The following is a 17,302-nucleotide window of genomic DNA, read 5'->3' as shown; positions in this document are numbered from 1 at the left end:
CGTGACGAGCATGCAGTGCTGAGCACTTGGTTTGCAGTTCACTGCCCTCACTCATTGCAAGCTTCCTGTTACGCTGTGGCTCGTCGCTTGGGTGGTACCCAGTGCTATGCTGTGAGGTTTGGCTATGGCTTGAGTGCACTCCCCAGGTCTCATGTGACATGAAGAGCAGGAGCTTTAAGAGGTGGGACCTAGTGAAGGTTTGTTAAGGTCACCAGGGTCACTACGCTTAGAGCGAGTTGTGGTACTTCTTGTGGTAGTTCTTATGAGGGTTGTCTGTAGAAGAGAAAGGCTGCCCCCGCTGTGCTCTGTCTTCCTTCACCATGCGACTGGCCACTCTTGCACATGCTCTCACCATGATGCCATCTGCTACAAAGGCTCTCGCCATGCCTTTGCCACAGCTGGCGCTATGCTAGCTGGACTTCCAGCTTCCAGATCTGTGAGTTAATTACACTTCTTTTCTTTATAATTTACCCACCCTCAGGGATTTTGTTATAGCCACAGAAAACAGACTATATATAGAAGGCTATTTAAGAACCATTCTGCGTGTCAGAGAACATGGCTCCCTAGTTTTAATATCACTGATGTTTCTGGGTTGAATTATGACGATGATAGTTGCCAAATTGTGATTTCATAATTCTATCATTCCTTTGAACATTTGTTTTCATTTTATTATAGTATTCTGTAAATTCTGCGAGCTTTCTTGTGTGTTTGTATAGGCTCATGCTATCCATATGGGTCTTGCCTATGTTAATCAATGAGTTAGTGTAATATATTTTTATACTTAAACGGCCTCATATTTATTCTAATATTGTGTTGGCCCTACTCAGGCCCTGTGATCAGCCAGTTTTTCAAGAAGCTTTGGTTGTTCCTAGGGAAGGGTGGTATTTAGACAGCAAGATCTGGGTGTGTGAGTGCTGTTAGGGTGTTCCCAGCAGGCCTCAGTAACAGAGCTAAAGAGACGTGTGAATATACATACATAAGTATATAATATATATCTGAGTAGGCATATGTACATAAGAGATGCACACATAGATCTATGTTTATTTCAGTATCTATATACTTTAAAACTCTAACTTTACATTAGTACCTACAATTCCTCTTCCAAACCAGAATTCATTTCTCTCCCTTTCCGTATTTCTGACAGTCAGAAACCTGACTTCCACTATCGCGATACATTTGTTTATTGGGCCTCCATTTGTAACCACGGTTTCACTGCCACTGTCACTGTCACTGTTTTTCCCCAACCAACTCGCCGGCATCACGAGGTGCCCTCCTCGTCTTGTGGAGGCATCTCATTCTTATCCACTGTTACTCCTCACTACATCCGCGAGCCTCACTGTGCATAGGCTCACAGTGGCGGTCCCTACTCTGGGCCGAATTCTTCAAGAAGGGAGAGACACACGCGGACACCTTTAGTTACTGGTCTGCTTCTGTCTGGGATGCTCTTCATTGGAGGAGTTTGACTTTTAACACCTATGGCCACGCCCTATGGTCCATGCCCCTCCCCCTCTCCCCCATCTCTTCTGTCTGGCCCCTCCTTGCTTGCATGAGAATGAACGCATGGCTGAGCTACCCCTGTTGTAGCGCTGCCGGTGCTCCTCTGTCTCGGCTCAAAGACTTTCCATACATGTATTCTCTCTTTGGCTAGATCCTCAACCTTCAAAAGAAACTTCCTGGAATCTCTACAGCTCTCCCTCTTCCTCCAGCCCCGTTCTAACCAAGCTTTAGTGCTCACGAGTCACCAGAAAAGCTCTCCTAGAGGTTCGCTTGAAGCTCAGCTGGCTCCCACCTCCTTGAGGCCTCCGGACGCATTGAGCATGGATGCTTCTTCCTCCGCCTCAGTCATCGTCTTCTCTTGGTCTGACCCTTGCTTTGCTGTAGCGGTCACTCTCTCCTCTCCCACCTGTTGGAGTGGTGTCAGGATGCCCTCACCCCCTGTCTTCCCACACTCCCCTGTGCCAAAGCTGTTTCGTAGAGACCCTGGGGATTTAGCCCCTCTCTGGACTGCTGTGTATCTGTCTAACGACCTCCCAGCCCCTCTACTGGGACTGCAGGCCGTAAGTTAAACTTCAGATGTTCCAAATGGGATCCCTGTCTCCTGCCCGCAGTCCCCCACATCTTGTTGGAGTTACTCATCTCCATCCTCATAAATGACACAGACATTTAGCTGACTACTCGGGCAATTTGCAGGGTGTTCCATTTTTCACTTTAACCCTCAGACCTTACATAAGGTATTCAACTGTTGCTAGGACTTGTTTATAATTATTCCTAAGTCTGACTCTGGTTTTCTCCACTGCTCCCGCCCTACTCCAGGCCAGCACTTCTTGTCATGGCTAGTGCGAGGGTCTCCACTATCTGCTCCCATTCAACCAGTACTCTGTTGACCCTTCACAGAGCCAGAGGGGCATTTAATTAATTAATTAATTAATTAATTAATTAATTAATTTGGTTTTTCAAGACAGGGTTTCTCTGTGTAGCCTTGGCTGTCCTGGACTCGCTTCGTAGACCAGGCTGCCTTGAACACAGCGATCCACCTGCCTCTGCCTCCCAAGTGCTGGGATTAAAGGCAGAGGGGCCTTTTATAAAGTTGAGTCAGATCAATAGATGGTTCAGTACAAACCCTACAAGGAATTTGCCACACAGAATAAAGACAATGCCTTACCATGGACAGAGGGTCCCTCTTCCTGTGACCCTGCCTACCTCTCTAGGACCATCTCAACACTTCTGGCCTTTACCACCCAAAGTCATGATGAACCTCCTTGCTGTCCCCCCAACACACTACACTTGCTCCTGGCTCAGGACCACTGTGCTTAGTTTTCCAACTAGGTCTTCACGGGATGGTTCTTTTTCCACACTCAAGGATCTGCTCCTAGGTCTCCTCAGAGCTGCCTTCAGCATCCTGAGGTAGCACATGCCTGCCGATGCCTGCTCCCCGCCCCCCCCACCAGCCCCGGCCCTCCCTCCTTTAATATTTTATGCATCACTCATCTCCATTTGACATTATGTTGTGATTTGTCTCCCTAAGAAGGTATCTGCAAGGCCAAGACCTTGTCCAGTGGTGTGTGTGTGTGTGCATGTGTGCGTGCGCGCGCGCGCGCGCGCGCGCGCGTGTGTGTGTGTGTGTGTATTGTATGGTAGTCCAGAGCAACCTCAGCTTTTTTTTTAAGTTAAGCAAATCCAAAGTTTTATTCAAAGAGAACAATTTTATTAAAGTTAAAAAATTTTTTTTCTAGGCAAGCTGCAAGTCTCAGCAGGTGCCCAAAGGAGGCAAGTAGAGAAAGGGGCAGAAAGGAGGAAGAGCCATGACCCTTGAATTAAGGCAGCATGAGCACGGCCAGGTGGCAAGGAGACACTGTAGCTGGAGTGAGCCTAAAGTGTTAGTGAAAGCATGGAGAAAAGAGAGGAAAATGTACTTTTCTAATGCAGAAAATCAGCTGACTTACACAGCAGCATGGCGGCTGTGCTCTATAAGGGATTTCACTAGGGGATGGGACCCTGGGAATAAAAAATACAGGATCTCATTGAAGGAATAATTAGGCCTATTTCCTGAGTGCGGGGTTAAGGGAGGGTGGACCCCTGGCCAGGTGATCTGCTGGTTTCACTGGATTGGTTAGGCTGCTGTGGGTAACTTACAGAATGTTAGGTCACTGTCATTCACTGCTTAGAACTCTCAGTCAAGGCTGGCTCACCAGCAAGTCTCAGATCTACCTTCCCAGCAAAGGAATTACACACCAACCCTTGACCGGGTGAGCTGTCTCCCCAGCCCTGGGCCCTCAATATGTATCCTTACCTTCTGGAGTTAGCTGAGGAGGGTACGCAGACTTGAATTAACATAGGGACTCTCGAGGCAATGGCAGGACTTGGATACCACTTCTCCGAGATTTAAGCGGAGCTAAGAGTGGACTCAAGTGGTAGGAGCTGATCCCTAAGGCAGCACATAAGTTATCCATACTTAAGTGAGGCTAGCTGGGAACTCCAGGCAGGAACTTGTGATGCTCCAAAGCATCATTGGCCACCCAGCCATTCCTAAGCTTTCTTCTGATGCTCTATAGCAATGTCTTTCCTAGTTCACAGCTACATTCCTGTCTGGGAGTAAGGAATCTGTCCTGGACCTCAGATACGCATACAATCAGCTTCTACATGAAGCACTTCAGTGTGGGGACGAGGGGTGGGGTGCTCCTTTACTTTAGAGTCATATTTGACATGTGGGTGCTGAAAATGCATTTTGGAATACAGAGGCAACCCAAAGTGAACCCCTACCACCCAGCTAGCCAACATCTTGCTCACCTTCTGCCCAAATGGATCCCCACTCTTGCTGTGCAGCTCCCCCTTAGTGCTTGACACACGCCCCTAACACTGCCCCAAGTCTACGTAGTATGTGAGGCTCCTTTGCAAGACTTGGAGCTCTTGCTTCTTGGAGTGAGATGCAAAGCTATAGGAAAATGTACTTTGCATCCTGGCTTGATGCTAGATTGAGGTCTGGGCTATGAGATGCAGAAAACAGTGTCCCCCTCAACTCCTAGGTGGCACACACTGTGGTAATAAGCAGGTGGCCACAGTCAGCTGGACCTTTGACCTTGATTTTATATATCAGCAGGATGGGAGCAGGTGGGCCCAGACTGCCAATGTGTACTGTGAGTGCTGACAAAGGCCGCTAGGAGCCAGGCCCCCAGCAGGCCTGACAGTGATGGGACCTTGCAGGAGGTTCCTCAAATGTGGGCTACTCGGTGCCCCTGTCCATTAAGGCACAGGTAGGGTACAGTGGTCCCCAGCAAGGACCTCTGACCTCTGGCTTGCACATTTGTATTTAAAAGCAATGATGGAAATGTAATTTTCTTGGAAGGCAGGGTTATATTCAAAGCACACAGCCTTCTGAGCAAAGTGACAAGGACCACAGCTGGAATGGGTCCTCCCAGGAGAGGTAGAGAAGGCTGCGTGAAGGGTGGGCAGAGAGGTGAAGGAAGTCAGATTTTCCTGCACAGGGAAAATCTTTGAAGTGTGAGGAGGCTTTGCCTAATCAAGCTCACCGTGAGACGCTCCAAGCACTTCATTAAATCCCAGTGTAGCTGTTTTCCATTTAGGGTTGGCTTGCTTTGAGGGAGTTTCAGGGAACAGAACGGAACAGTTTTAATTTCCAACTTTCTTGACTGAAAGTGAATATGCTGGTCAGATTTCCTGGAATCGAACATGGATTTGACATCGAGTTACCCTCTAAAATACAAATGCACTTTATCGAGCTCTAGAGAGGACCACAGGTTTGGAGAGGCAGGAGATACCTTTGACGTAGGTGATTTTTTTTTTTTTTTTTGCTTCTCTCTTACACTGAAGCAATTTCCTGTTTCTGCAGCAATATTGGAGATAGAGACCATAGAGGAGAGAGCACAACATGGAAGATAAATTGTCATCTTTGTCACTCAAACTTCAGCTGGACAGAGGAGAACGAATTTGCTGGTTTTCTTCCAAACACAGGCAGGGCCCAGTGACCCTGGAAGGAACTGGAAGTAGTTGCCTATGCTGTGGCCACACACAACTCCTATGGTTAAGGAACCTTACCTAACAAGGGGCTCACACCTGGGGCAGGGACAGCACAAGCACTTTTTTTACTTAAGGTTATCATCTCAGCCCATCTACTGAGCCACAGGATTCTCCCATCAGCCCCCATCACAGGGAGTGTAGGGGTTCCCTCAGCACTGAGCCTCAACCGCTGTGCTCAAGTCACGACGGTCAAAGGACCACAGGTGACGAGCGCCTAAGATGGAACTGTTCCGACATCTCTGTTCCTAGGTCTAGGTGTTTAGATGGAGGCTAGAGAAGAAAGGGCTCCTGGGATACCAAGCCTGGCTCTCCCTGTCGAGCCAGTGTTGTTGGCTGGGTCATTGCTCAGTGGGTGGAAGGCCTGGCTAGCAGTGTGGAACTCTGGGTTGACTCCACGTCAGGACCATGTAAACCGGGCATGGGGGTGGGGGGTACGCCAGTGACCTCAGAGGTGGGAAGATCAGTCTTTAAAGTGAACTCTGGCAATATAGTGAGGTTGAGGCCATCCAGGGCTGCAACAAGACCCTACCAATAAATAAATAAATAGTAAATAAGCAAATGAATGACTAATAAACCAGCTAGTACTGCATTTCAAGGCTGGGCAGTGGATCCTTGAGTGTTTCTCTCTCTTCTGTATGTATCTCCCTTTATGCTGGCTGTGTTAATGTTGGCTCCTGAAAACGGTTAAGAGGACACAAGGGGGAAAGAGACCGAAACCTCCTTCATTTTACCCCCAAGAGCCAGTGGAGGGTTTGCCTGTGGCGGAATGGCTTCTTACACAGGGAGGCAGCCTCAATTGCATGCAACTGTCACTGCTGCTTCAGGCACAAAATCTGTGGTGTGGCCTCAGGGTCCTGGGGTGGTCTGGAGCGCACATTGTAGGCTGGGCCTGTGATGGCCTTTTGTCCTTATTCTTTCTTTAGAGACAAAGTTCCTTTACTTGATGTAAAAATAATACCTGCAAGCATAAAGAATTGCTAAAGGACGAGGAGACATACAGAACTGAAGACTCAGAGAATGGAACAGAGGGTGAAAAAAGTCCTAAGTCAAAGGAAAGGACTACAGTGAGCCACTCCACAGCGAGAACCCTGAAGGGGCTTACAGCCTCTCAGAAGATGGGCGATGCTTGGACACACGGAATAGCTCAGAGAAGGGGAGAGGCGGCAAGGAGAGCGGTGGAGGTACCTTGGTAGGAGAAGGGAGAGGGCACCTAGGACCCATGGGTGAACCTAATCCATTCACTTGAAATCTCGGGTCAGGATAGAAAGTCGGAACGCCTCATTTTCAGCTCACTCAGTGTGAGTCAGTCAGTTGCTGCTGCCCTTTTGAACTGTTAGCTGCTCTCATCTTTTTGTTTTCCATGACTACAGCACATTGTTATTAGCCACGGTCCCTCTGTTATATAACGTGTCTCTTGAACTTACTCCTCCAGCATGCATTCTTATGGCTCATGGTATGTAGGTGTCTAACAAAGGCAATTATACCTCAGGCTGAACAGTAGCACTCACGGAACCATGTGACTACTTGTTCAGGCCCATACCGCTTAGAACTGTTGTTGAGGGTCCTTCCTCATCAACTGACTCGAGGCCACACGGCACATACAGTGTTATTAAGTATCAGTCAGCCATTTTTAAACCATTGCATGTCAAGTTTTCTGTAAACACTGGCCTCTCAGAGAAGACCCATACAGCTTCAATCCAGCTGTGTTCTGTAAGTTCGCCAAGGATTTGTTGAGGGTGGTACCCAGGAGCTGGCTTTCTAGGCACTTTATTTCTGACTTGATGAGCTCTGAGTACTCTAGTCTAAGATCTGTTCTACTTAATGTGAACTCCATGGAGCCTCAAAGACATCCCAATACTCTTTCCAAGCAGTTGTCCAAAGAGCTCATGGTGGCCTAACCAGAGGCATGAAATCACCCAGAGGTCTGTCAAGACTTAGAAAAAGACATCACTACACCCTCTGATGTCCTAGAGTGCCACCTTCCTCCCTTGTACCCATCATGCATATCTAAGCGATGCGTTAACAGCTGGTGCTCCTAGAGACAGCCTGACAACCCTATCCACGGGTTTATCCTCAGGACTGCCTTCCCCTGCCAGCAACAAGACTGGCAACCTGGGATGTGCCAAGTGCTTGGCTCCAAATCGTAAAACAAAACAGTATAGGAGGGAATTTGTGAGTTAGCTGATTTGTAAACACTATAGCAAGCCACTGTGTAAACACTTGTTTCTGTTACCTATTATTTTCCTCAGGCAGTTACCTGAATGCCACAGTGTGGAAGTGTGCCGCTCCTTGAATTACACACGCTCTGTCAGTCACACTTAAATGAACCAGCTGATTGTGCATCATTAAAAGCCAAAACAAACCAACCCAGCCAATAGAAGAAGCCGAAACAAAAAATTCCTTCATTAAACGGCAATCACAGGGTTGCTCAGTAATTATATAAGGAGAGTCTCCACTGCCACTCAGAATCAACATCAGGTCTCCAGGTGTGTTCCCATCTGACGAGGCAATGCCACTCAGCAGATGCCAACACAGGGACCTGGATGAACAAAAGGCCACACCCACTCAGGGGTCTTCCCAGGGGCTCTCAATCCAGGTTCACCCGCCCATCTCTAGAGAACAGCAGTTGGGCCTGTGGACAGTCTTCCAAACACTTTACCCAAGTCACACAACCCCACACTTACTAGGTCTCACAAAATGTACATGTTCTAGCTCTTTATCACATGCTTGGGTCCCACTGCTGGCACTGCGGGGCCCTCCACAGCTGGCAGGCAGTGGAGCTGGAAGCCAAACACAGATGCACCTTACTACAGAGGACACATATTTTTTTAAGGATTTGTATTTTATTTCTGTATGTGTGCATCTGTGAGTATGTAGGTTTGTGTATGTGAACTTGGAGGCCAGGCGAGGACATCACAAGTGGATGCTGGGACCTGAAGCCAGGTCTTCTACAAGAGGAAGAAACACTCTGAGCCTCTGAGTGCCTTTGCTTAATTCTTAATCACTTTTCTAAACTCTCCACAAAACAAAATAAAAGTAAATGAGAATTCTACAAGACCAAAGACGGCTGACACCATCGGGCACTCCAGTGCATTGCCTCCTATTTCTCAGCTTCCAGCTCACTCTGAGCCAGGGCTGAAAGTCCTAGGACACTCAGGTATAACCAGGAAGTACTGACAAGCGGGGAACGCTTTAGCAGTTGGTAATTTGTAAGCATGTTGAGAATACAGCAGAGTCTGAGGCTTTTATGAAGGTTATCTACTGTTTTCTGGCCCCCGCAGAAAGACTACCTCATCCCAAAGGAAGGAAGGCTCATGTAGTTTGTAAATTCTTACTGACCCACCTATGTGAGAGGCAAGCTGCAAAGCACCACCTGCCTGGCTGACTCTGCGATTGGCTTCCGAGTTTTTTTGGAGGAGAGCTGTGGTACAAATGCAAATTAATAGCAATGCAAGTCAGTGTTATTTACCCACCCAAACCTTCCACTCCAGCCAAAGGAACACACGAGGCCCCAGCTAAAATGCCAGTCTTTGTCAGAAAATAGATTTATTATTGATAGTGAGTGAAGTTGTCAGTATTCACTACAGAGGCTGTATATTCCAAGGCTGCCTTTATATTGAAAAAAAAAATGCCTTATTTCACTTGCAATCATAAACATTATTCCAGTAAAAGAGGTACATTTTCTCTCCATTCTATATTTCTTGCATGATCATCATAATAAGTTACAATGAAATAGGTCCTATATAATGAGAAGAAAAGAGCATAGCTAGGCCCCATAGCCCAGGAAAGTCTACACTGTCGCCCCAGCCCAGGACTTTCTTGCTGTCGTCTCTCCCTTTGAAATGGTTTAATGTCCCCGCTCCCAGCTTTCTCAGGGTGGAGGTCACTAAATGGTGGGGCCTGGAGTGAAGAGAACATTTTATGTCAGGAGAAGTTGGAAAGAGTTCAAAAAGGTGGTGGACGCCTTTCTCTTTTATTCATTTGTGGGTTTTATGAACACTTAACAGTGTTCTTCGATGACTGATCCCTGATCTAAAACTTGGCTTTTTAAACTGTTGGTCAAAACATGTTATGATTCTGCTGAGTCCATTTTCTAGTGCTTGTCTGTCTTTAGTGGTCTTCTCTTCAGTTGGGTCATTTTCTTAGTAGGGAAAGAAAAATGTTCCACCTCTGGAATTAACGTTGAAGGAGCTTGTGTGTTCTCAGGTGGATTTATCCTCCCTTCTCCAGCATGCTCTGCAAGAGAAACACAAGGCGTAAGCTTAACCACAGAAGGTGAGGGCAAACAAATGGCAGTAACTATTTAGGATGATTACAGTGCTTTTCAAATACCGACTTCCAACCCATGAAGCAAAGCAGATGCTCCTCACTTCAGCATAGCAAACATCCTGCCTCAGCAATCTGAACCTGCAAATGACCTACCAGCATCTGAGAGGAGCGGCCTGGAGAATGGCCAGAGGGAGCTGAGGGCCAGCTCCACTACTAGGGGCATCTGGAAACAGGGTACAAGTGACAGGGACATTTGCTGTGTGGAGCCGGTGGGGCACAGTACAGCAGGCAAACCAAGGCTCTTGAGGAAGAATCTTATCTATGGAAGCCAGGCCGGGCCCAGAGACACCAGCTGGCCCTGGGCAGAATGCAGATGCCAAGCATACAGAGCACTCGGAGGCAGTATGGGCAGTTTCTTCCCAAACTGTACATGTGCTCTCTCTACTTTCCAAATAGCGGGACTGGGAGGACAGAAGATAAAGACCATCAGACACCAACTACAACCAGCTGGGGCAGGAGGAGGTACATGCCCCCCATTCTTATAGACCCTCAAGAATGAAGAGGTAGTCATCTCCCTTTTAGTTTTGAAACCACCTATGCGAGGGTAGGCCAGGTCTGTGGCTGTCTCTCTTCCTGCCCTCATGCTTCCTGTATCCTTGCTAACACATGTACCCTGGGGAAATGAGGCTAAGCATGGTAATAATTTGTTATTTTTTACTTATTTGCTAAATATATAATAAGGTTTATTAAGTAGTACACACACACACACACACACACACACACACACACGGGAACAAAGCATTCATGGGAAGAAGGTTTTTGTTCAGATTGCATTCAGGAAAGGTAAGAGTTCAAAAGTGAAGTCAGAAAACAGGGAGAACTCTAGGACTGTGGGTGGGCAGTTGAGAGGCAGGAAGAGATTGGTGTGGTTAAGGATAAGGAGGGAGGCAGGGCCAGAATGGGCATGAGATGGACACGATTCCTGATGGCCACTGGAAACGCGTGGGTGGTTACCCAACAAGTGCTTTTTAAATCGTGAGCCTCTTAAATTCAGCATTCGTGAAAGTAAACTTGCATGCTTGGCACAGCTATCTCAACAGAGGGGCGTGTGCAGGCAGGAAGACCCAGCAGATTGGACTAGAAACCGCGCAAAGGTGGCACCAGGAAAACACAGCCACAAGAAGCCAACAGAAAAAAAGAGGGAGGTGAGAAGAGAGGTTCAGGCCGACCCTTAGTGGTGGTGGGAGAGGACGCTTTGTAAACAAAACGAGATTAGTTTTGAGTCTGTGAGTTGATTTTGCATGAGGCATCGCAATTCGAAAGAAGTTACAGGTTTGGGAAGAAAGGTCAAAGGCCAAACAATTTAAGGACAAAGATGACAGAGAAAAATGGAAAATGGGGAACAAAGAGTAGAAGGACAAACGAGGGGATTCAGGCCCTAGAAACAAAGGGCGGGTGGTCATCTGATTATTCTAGGGTCTGTGTAGGTCCCTAAGTGGTCTGGGGACAAGGGGAACTAAGGAATAGATTCAAAGGCAGGCAAGCTAGTGAGAAAGACATAGGAGTGAGAAGAAAGCATGCTGCTTTAGTCAAACAGGAAATTAGAAAAAACACAGGTCCAGAGAAAATGAAGGACAAAGCTGAGGCAGCAAAGCTCCACTTGGTGGAGAGGCCAGGAGAATGCACACTGAATCTGAGGCTCCTCTCTCTCAAGTGCACTGCTACCAGTGCTGGCTTTGTACATGAACTGTAACACCCAACTGTGCAAGGCAGACACTGTGCCACTGTCAGTCACAGCCTTTCTTCGAGGCTCCCTCCTTGTAAGTCTCTCCAGTTACACAGGTGGGTGCTCTGTGAAGGCCCAATATACAGACAACCACACTGGGCCATTATTTACTACATGCACTATGGAAGCCAGCCTGAAGGAGATCTATACTGAGCCCACTTAGGGCTTCTGATTATTGACTACTGATACTGACCCCTTTGAGACCCCCATGCTGCTCTGCATCACTGGGGGTCATGGATCCCATGTATTTCTCAATTTGCCAATAGAAACCTAATCACTGTAGCATCTGCTTGGTCTGGACCCACAGCTCTCCCTCTCACTACATTCCCAGCTAATACGCCTCTTTTCAGTGTTGTGACATACTCTGCAGCTAGGGCAACACAATGAGAGCCAGACTTAAAGGGTTCTCTGAGGGCTGAGGGATTCTTTTAGCCACTATTTTCTCTTTAACCCTGAGCAATTAGAAACGATTAATTTTCAGTTGAGTGCAGGAATGCTAGGTTAGCCCAGAGAAAAGAGATGCTGGACATTGGCTGAATGGGGATCAGAGCATTAGAGTACAGCGCAGCAGATGCCTAGCCCAGGGGACTCACTTTCCTCACACGCACCTTGCTACATGTATTAAACTCCTAATCCCTCAGACACGGTGCCTTGGCTCAGTGGGTTTGCGTGTCACTCTCTGGAGACACGAGGGAACAGAGGACAGCTGTGGGGCTGGTACAAAGCTGCTTCACTGCTGTCAGAGACATTAACAAATACAACATCAAGTTGGGGTTTTAAAAAGACGAATAAACTGATAAACATTCTGTGCTATTACTCTATCGCAGCTGTGCAATCAGACACCCTGAGAGCTAGAGCCAGGGCCTTCGGTTGGAGGGAGCCCCAGGACTGACAGGTCTACCCCACACCTCACAGGCTGTCCCATAATCTCTGAGTCTTCTGTATCTGGATGCTGTTGGGTTGAATTTCAACACTGCATAAATTAACACTGCATAAATTAACATAGGAAATTCCCTAAAGAATGAGGGAGAAGCTTTGCAATCTATATTAAAAAACCCGTGGCTTTCATTTAAGGAAATGCTAACACTTAATCTTAATGTGGAGAAAGACATTCCTTGCTGCCGTTCCTCATTCACTATCTGGGTCTGCAGAAATGCCTCTTGTAAACAGCTGTGTACATTACCAAAAGGAGTGAACGGTTCAGGCATCAACACTGCTCTTTTCCAAAATCTCTTTTGGTTCCAGCCACTGATGAGTTCACACTGTCAAATAAGAACAGTGCCCCAGGAGACCCAAGATGGCGTGCCATTTCCACTTATTAAAACCATCTCGAGCGCTTTTCTCAAATATTTTTGTTACACAGTTGCCTCGTCAGCCAGTTTCTGAACCTCAGCTTCCTTGCAGAGGCTGCCCATCCGAGCAGTGAGCAGCCATTGGCTGTCTCAGTAGACATTTAAAAGGAATTTAAAAGCAACCTTGCATTGCTCAGCAATCATTTCAGAGACAATGAGATTTTGAGGACGACGCAGGTAGGTGGACCCTGAGGGAAGCCAGCTATCAGCTCCCCAATGTTTCAGACCCAGTAGGATTGGGTGTGGACACAGGAAGGTTTTCATCATTGGGGGCAGGCGGACTAACACAGCAGCAGGTCCTGCCTGAGTTAGGCACAGCCTCAGTATTGACTTTTCACTTAGGAGAGACAGACAATGTAGGGGTGCAAAGAACAGATCTGTGATGGGAAAAGTCAATGACAGTGAGGAGGGCGGGTGAGAGAGGAAGGATGAACACTCTATACACTCAGCTTTTGAGACGCCAGTGTTCCTTGTGAGCTGCTTTTCAAGATCTGGAAGTCTGATGAACTACCTAGTTTTGGTTAGTCAGGGCTGTGCTTTGTTCTTCCTGTTTGTTTGTTTGTTTGTTTGTTTTGTTTTTCGAGACAGGGTTTCTCTGTGTAGCCTTGGCTGTCCTGGACCCGCTTTGTAGACCAGGCTGGCCTCGAACTCACATCGATCCACCTGCCTCTGCCTCCCGAGTGCTGGGATTATAGGCGTGCGCCACCACGCCCAGCTGTTGTTCCTGTTTTTGTAGGATATTCTAGTCTCCTTCTGCTGGATCTCACTTCACATCATCCATGTCTCTGTGTGACATTCAAATTAGCTTACAAGCAACTAACTGTTTATACCAACTAGCCACAACAGCAGACAACACGTTAACAGACTGCAGCTCAAACTCTTGAAAATGAACCCTAGGAATGAAATACCTAAGGCTGTCAAATACAAATAGCCAAAACACTAAGAATGGAACATTTATACAATTCCTGGTTGTGTCATGGCTCTTTTTGCTATAGGTAATCTAATAATATAAATGTATATGTAAAAAACAAAAAAGGTTCTGGTTCAATCCATTTGTCCAGAAAATTCGGAAATCCCTTGTTTTTAACAGCTGAGTAGTATTCCATAGTGTAAATGTACCACAGTTTCTTTATCCATTCTTCTACTGAGGGACATTAGGCTGTTTCCAGGTTCTGGCTATTATGAATAAGGCTGCTATGAACATGGTTGAGCATATGTCCTTGTTCTGTGCTGTTGCATCCTCTGGGTATATTCCAAGGAGTGGAATAGCTGGGTCTTGAGGAAGCCCTATTCCCAGTTTTCTGAGATAGCACCAGATAGATTTCCAAAGTGGTTGTACTAGTTTGCATTCCCACCAGCAATGAAGGAGTGTTCCTCTTTCTCCACATCCTCGCCAGCATGTGGCATCAAAATGAGTGAGTTAATCCAGAAGCAGAAAGACTCAAATGCTATATACTCACTTATAACTGGACACTATCCCAAGGGGCATGTCCCATGAAAGTCTTCACTTACCAGGAAAGTGGGATAGAGGTGAGGACTTCCTATTGGGACTCTAGGCGAGAGAAGTATGGGAGATTGGGGAAATACAAGGATCCAGAGGGTCCTAGAAACCTACAAGAAGAACACTATGATGGGTGGATCTGGGTCCAGGGATTCTGCTCAAGCTATGATACCAGCCAAGGACAATACAGGTCGTAAGTATCAAATCCCTACCCAGATTCAGCCAATGGACAGGACATTCTCCGCAGTTAAGTGGAAAGTGGGGACTGACTTTCACATGAACTCTGGTGCCCCATATTTGACCATGTCCCCTTGATGGGGAGGCCTGGTGGCACTCAGAGGAAGGATAGCAGGCTACCAAGAAGAGACTTGATACCCTATGAGCATATACAGGGGGAGGAGTCCCCGTTAGTCACAGTCACAGGGGAGGGGAATAGGGTGAATACGGGAGGGAGGGAGGAATGGGAGGATACAAGGGATGGGATAGCAATTGAGATGTAATATGAATATTAGCAATAAAAAGGAAATAAAAATCTGTCAATTAAGAAAGATTAAATTCCAGTAAAACTTAAAACCCAAGAAGACAAAAAAAAAAAAAGTTAACAAATAGATTCCTAGGATGGACATGACTTGGAGGACACCGAAAGTTTGAAACTCAGCTTACTTGTATAGCTTTACACGTGATGAGTTGCCACCTCACAGAAGAAACGAGATCATCCTGTGTGCAGCAGCCCAGTTCAAAGCTTAAATGCCGCTAGGTGCTGATAAAGAATGCACGAAACACAATAAAAACACACCGCCAGAGGCCTTCCCAGAGGCTGACCTTGATTTATCTTTGTGCTTTCTGTTACACTAGATGAGCTCCTCACCCCACGAGAAGGTGAGGGTCTGAGAACTGTCAGTATGGAGCGTGCTAGCCAAGAGACAGGCCGGGTGACTCTTGGCCCAGGACCACCTGCTGCGTCAGAGGGCACCAGAGGGCAGAGCACTACTATTGCAGTGGCTTTTGCCAGCTTCCCGTTTGCTTCAGGGGCTAAGCTTAGATGCATCCTAGGGGCAGTGAGTTTAGACTTCTGCTAGGGCGTCTGGGCAGGTAGCTAGTGACAGTGAGAGACCTTCTCATGAAGAAAACCAGACCCTGCAGGATTTGGTGCAAGTTTGGGGCCCCTAAGCCCCACTTCTAATCTTCCAATTCAGAATCTTCAAGGGGGAGGTTGGGCATGCACATTTTTAACACTTTTCAGAGACTGTGAGGTTCACTCGTTGGTGGCCTCCTGGGTTTGCAAGGAGGATCAGGCAGTGCTAAGCCATGGCACGTCCCTACTCTGAGGTTGTGGTCCATGACTTCCCAGGTCCTCCAGCTCCAAGCTCCTAGTCTACATGTCACAGAGAACTCACTTCAGTCATGAAGCAGCCTGCTTTGACATTGGGTTTTTCCCCTAAGAGGCCAGATTTCCAAGTAACAGATGTTCCTATGTTTCCAGGACCCTTCCACACTCAATGATGGCAGAACATTTTGAAGCGTAGTTGAACACAAATCCAAATTACAGGGGAGGTAAAATACAGTGGCCTTAAGAGGGTTGGCAGGAATTCTGCCTGGACAAATTCCTCCATGCATGATGATCCTACTTAGTCTTCTATTTTGGAATTAACCAATATTGAAAATTTCATTTATACCTTATAAATTAGAGGACTAGGAAAATGTAATATTGAGATGCAGCTCCACTGGTCAAGGTCTTGACTTCACATTCTCTCTGTAGCCAGGGCACTCTCTGATGTCAGCTCAGGAGAACAGGGACAGGTGCTTCGCTGCCAGCCTCCGGCCTACACAGTGACTTAAGTCTCTGTTTAGTTATGGCCTCTGACTGCACCATCACTGACTTCAAGTCCCGTCCTGACCAGGCTCCTGGGCAACTCCTACTGCTTCTTCCTCTCGTCCTGTACTCGCACTGCATCCTCCAAGTCCCTTACCTCTGAGGACTATACCTCACAGAGTATGGAGCATCACAGTACACAGGAGCCCGCCCGGGACTGGCCGAGACGCTTGCAGTTTGTAATGCCGTTTATTAGGTGGCAGGCTGTGATTTTGGCAGGAAGTTTGGGGACAGCTGTTTTTTACTTTACTGACTCTGGAGAAACTATGAACGGTTTCCAGCCTCCCTGGCCATTAGCTCGCCTTGACTGTCAGGAATGTGATCTTGAGGACAGGGTATATGCAGCTGAGGCCACACAGCAGCAGACTACTCAAATGGGCAGCTGATAGCAAACTCCAGGGGCAAAGGCACTAAAACCTAGAAATCTCAGAAAGTGGGGTGCTGTCTCTAACAGATCATCCTCTTGAGCCTGTACCTACCTCTTGCTCTCCACATGGGTGCAGAGTCAGTCATTGCAGGTAGAGTTCACCAAGAAAAAAAGCTAAAGTTGTGGTGCCCATGAATGGTCTAGGCTGGTGGCAAAAGCATTATCCAACAGCCCTACCTCAGGCGGACACACAGTGTTTCACGGCAATGCCATTAGTTTCTTTGCCTTTCTGTGAATAACAGGGCTGGGAAAATGCTAAAACACAGAGACACACACACGACTGTCTGAAAAAATACGTTGGAGACATTTTGCTATTATTTACTCCTAGAGTCTCATTCTTTTCCCTTCATAAAGTTCCACATATGTCAGGTGTAGCAAGAATGGGAGCCAGGCTTTAATGGCCCCAAAAGAGGTGATTTAATACTGGGAAGCTTAGAAACTTAGCAGGTTAATCAGATATGGGGGAGACACAGTATATGTCAACTGATGCTCAATTTTTAAATGTTGTACTTATAGCTAGCCAATAGCTTTTACAACTTCGAAATAATACTAGAACAAT

At 47.0% G+C, this 17,302-nt stretch overlaps 1 protein-coding gene across 3 annotated transcripts in view; it reads right to left on the bottom strand.

The window, feature by feature from the left end:
- Nucleotides 1-9,064: 9,064 nt before the first annotated feature.
- The window catches only part of CHCHD3 (coiled-coil-helix-coiled-coil-helix domain containing 3), a 259,841-nt gene continuing 251,603 nt past the window's right edge, over nt 9,065-17,302 (bottom strand). For all 3 annotated transcript variants that reach the window (XM_084787378.1, XM_084787380.1, XM_084787379.1), the window contains one exon: nt 9,065-9,771. In XM_084787378.1, the coding sequence (XP_084643504.1) occupies nt 9,748-9,771 (24 nt within the window). In that variant the 3' untranslated portion in view covers nt 9,065-9,747. The remainder of the gene's footprint in view (nt 9,772-17,302) is intronic.

This window comes from Acomys minous (genome assembly GCF_964271855.1).
Source record: "Acomys minous genome assembly, chromosome: 6".
In the NCBI taxonomy this organism is placed as follows: domain Eukaryota; kingdom Metazoa; phylum Chordata; class Mammalia; order Rodentia; family Muridae; genus Acomys; species Acomys minous.
Note: the sequence above shows the minus strand (reverse complement) of the source record. Positions and strands in the feature narration are given on the sequence as shown.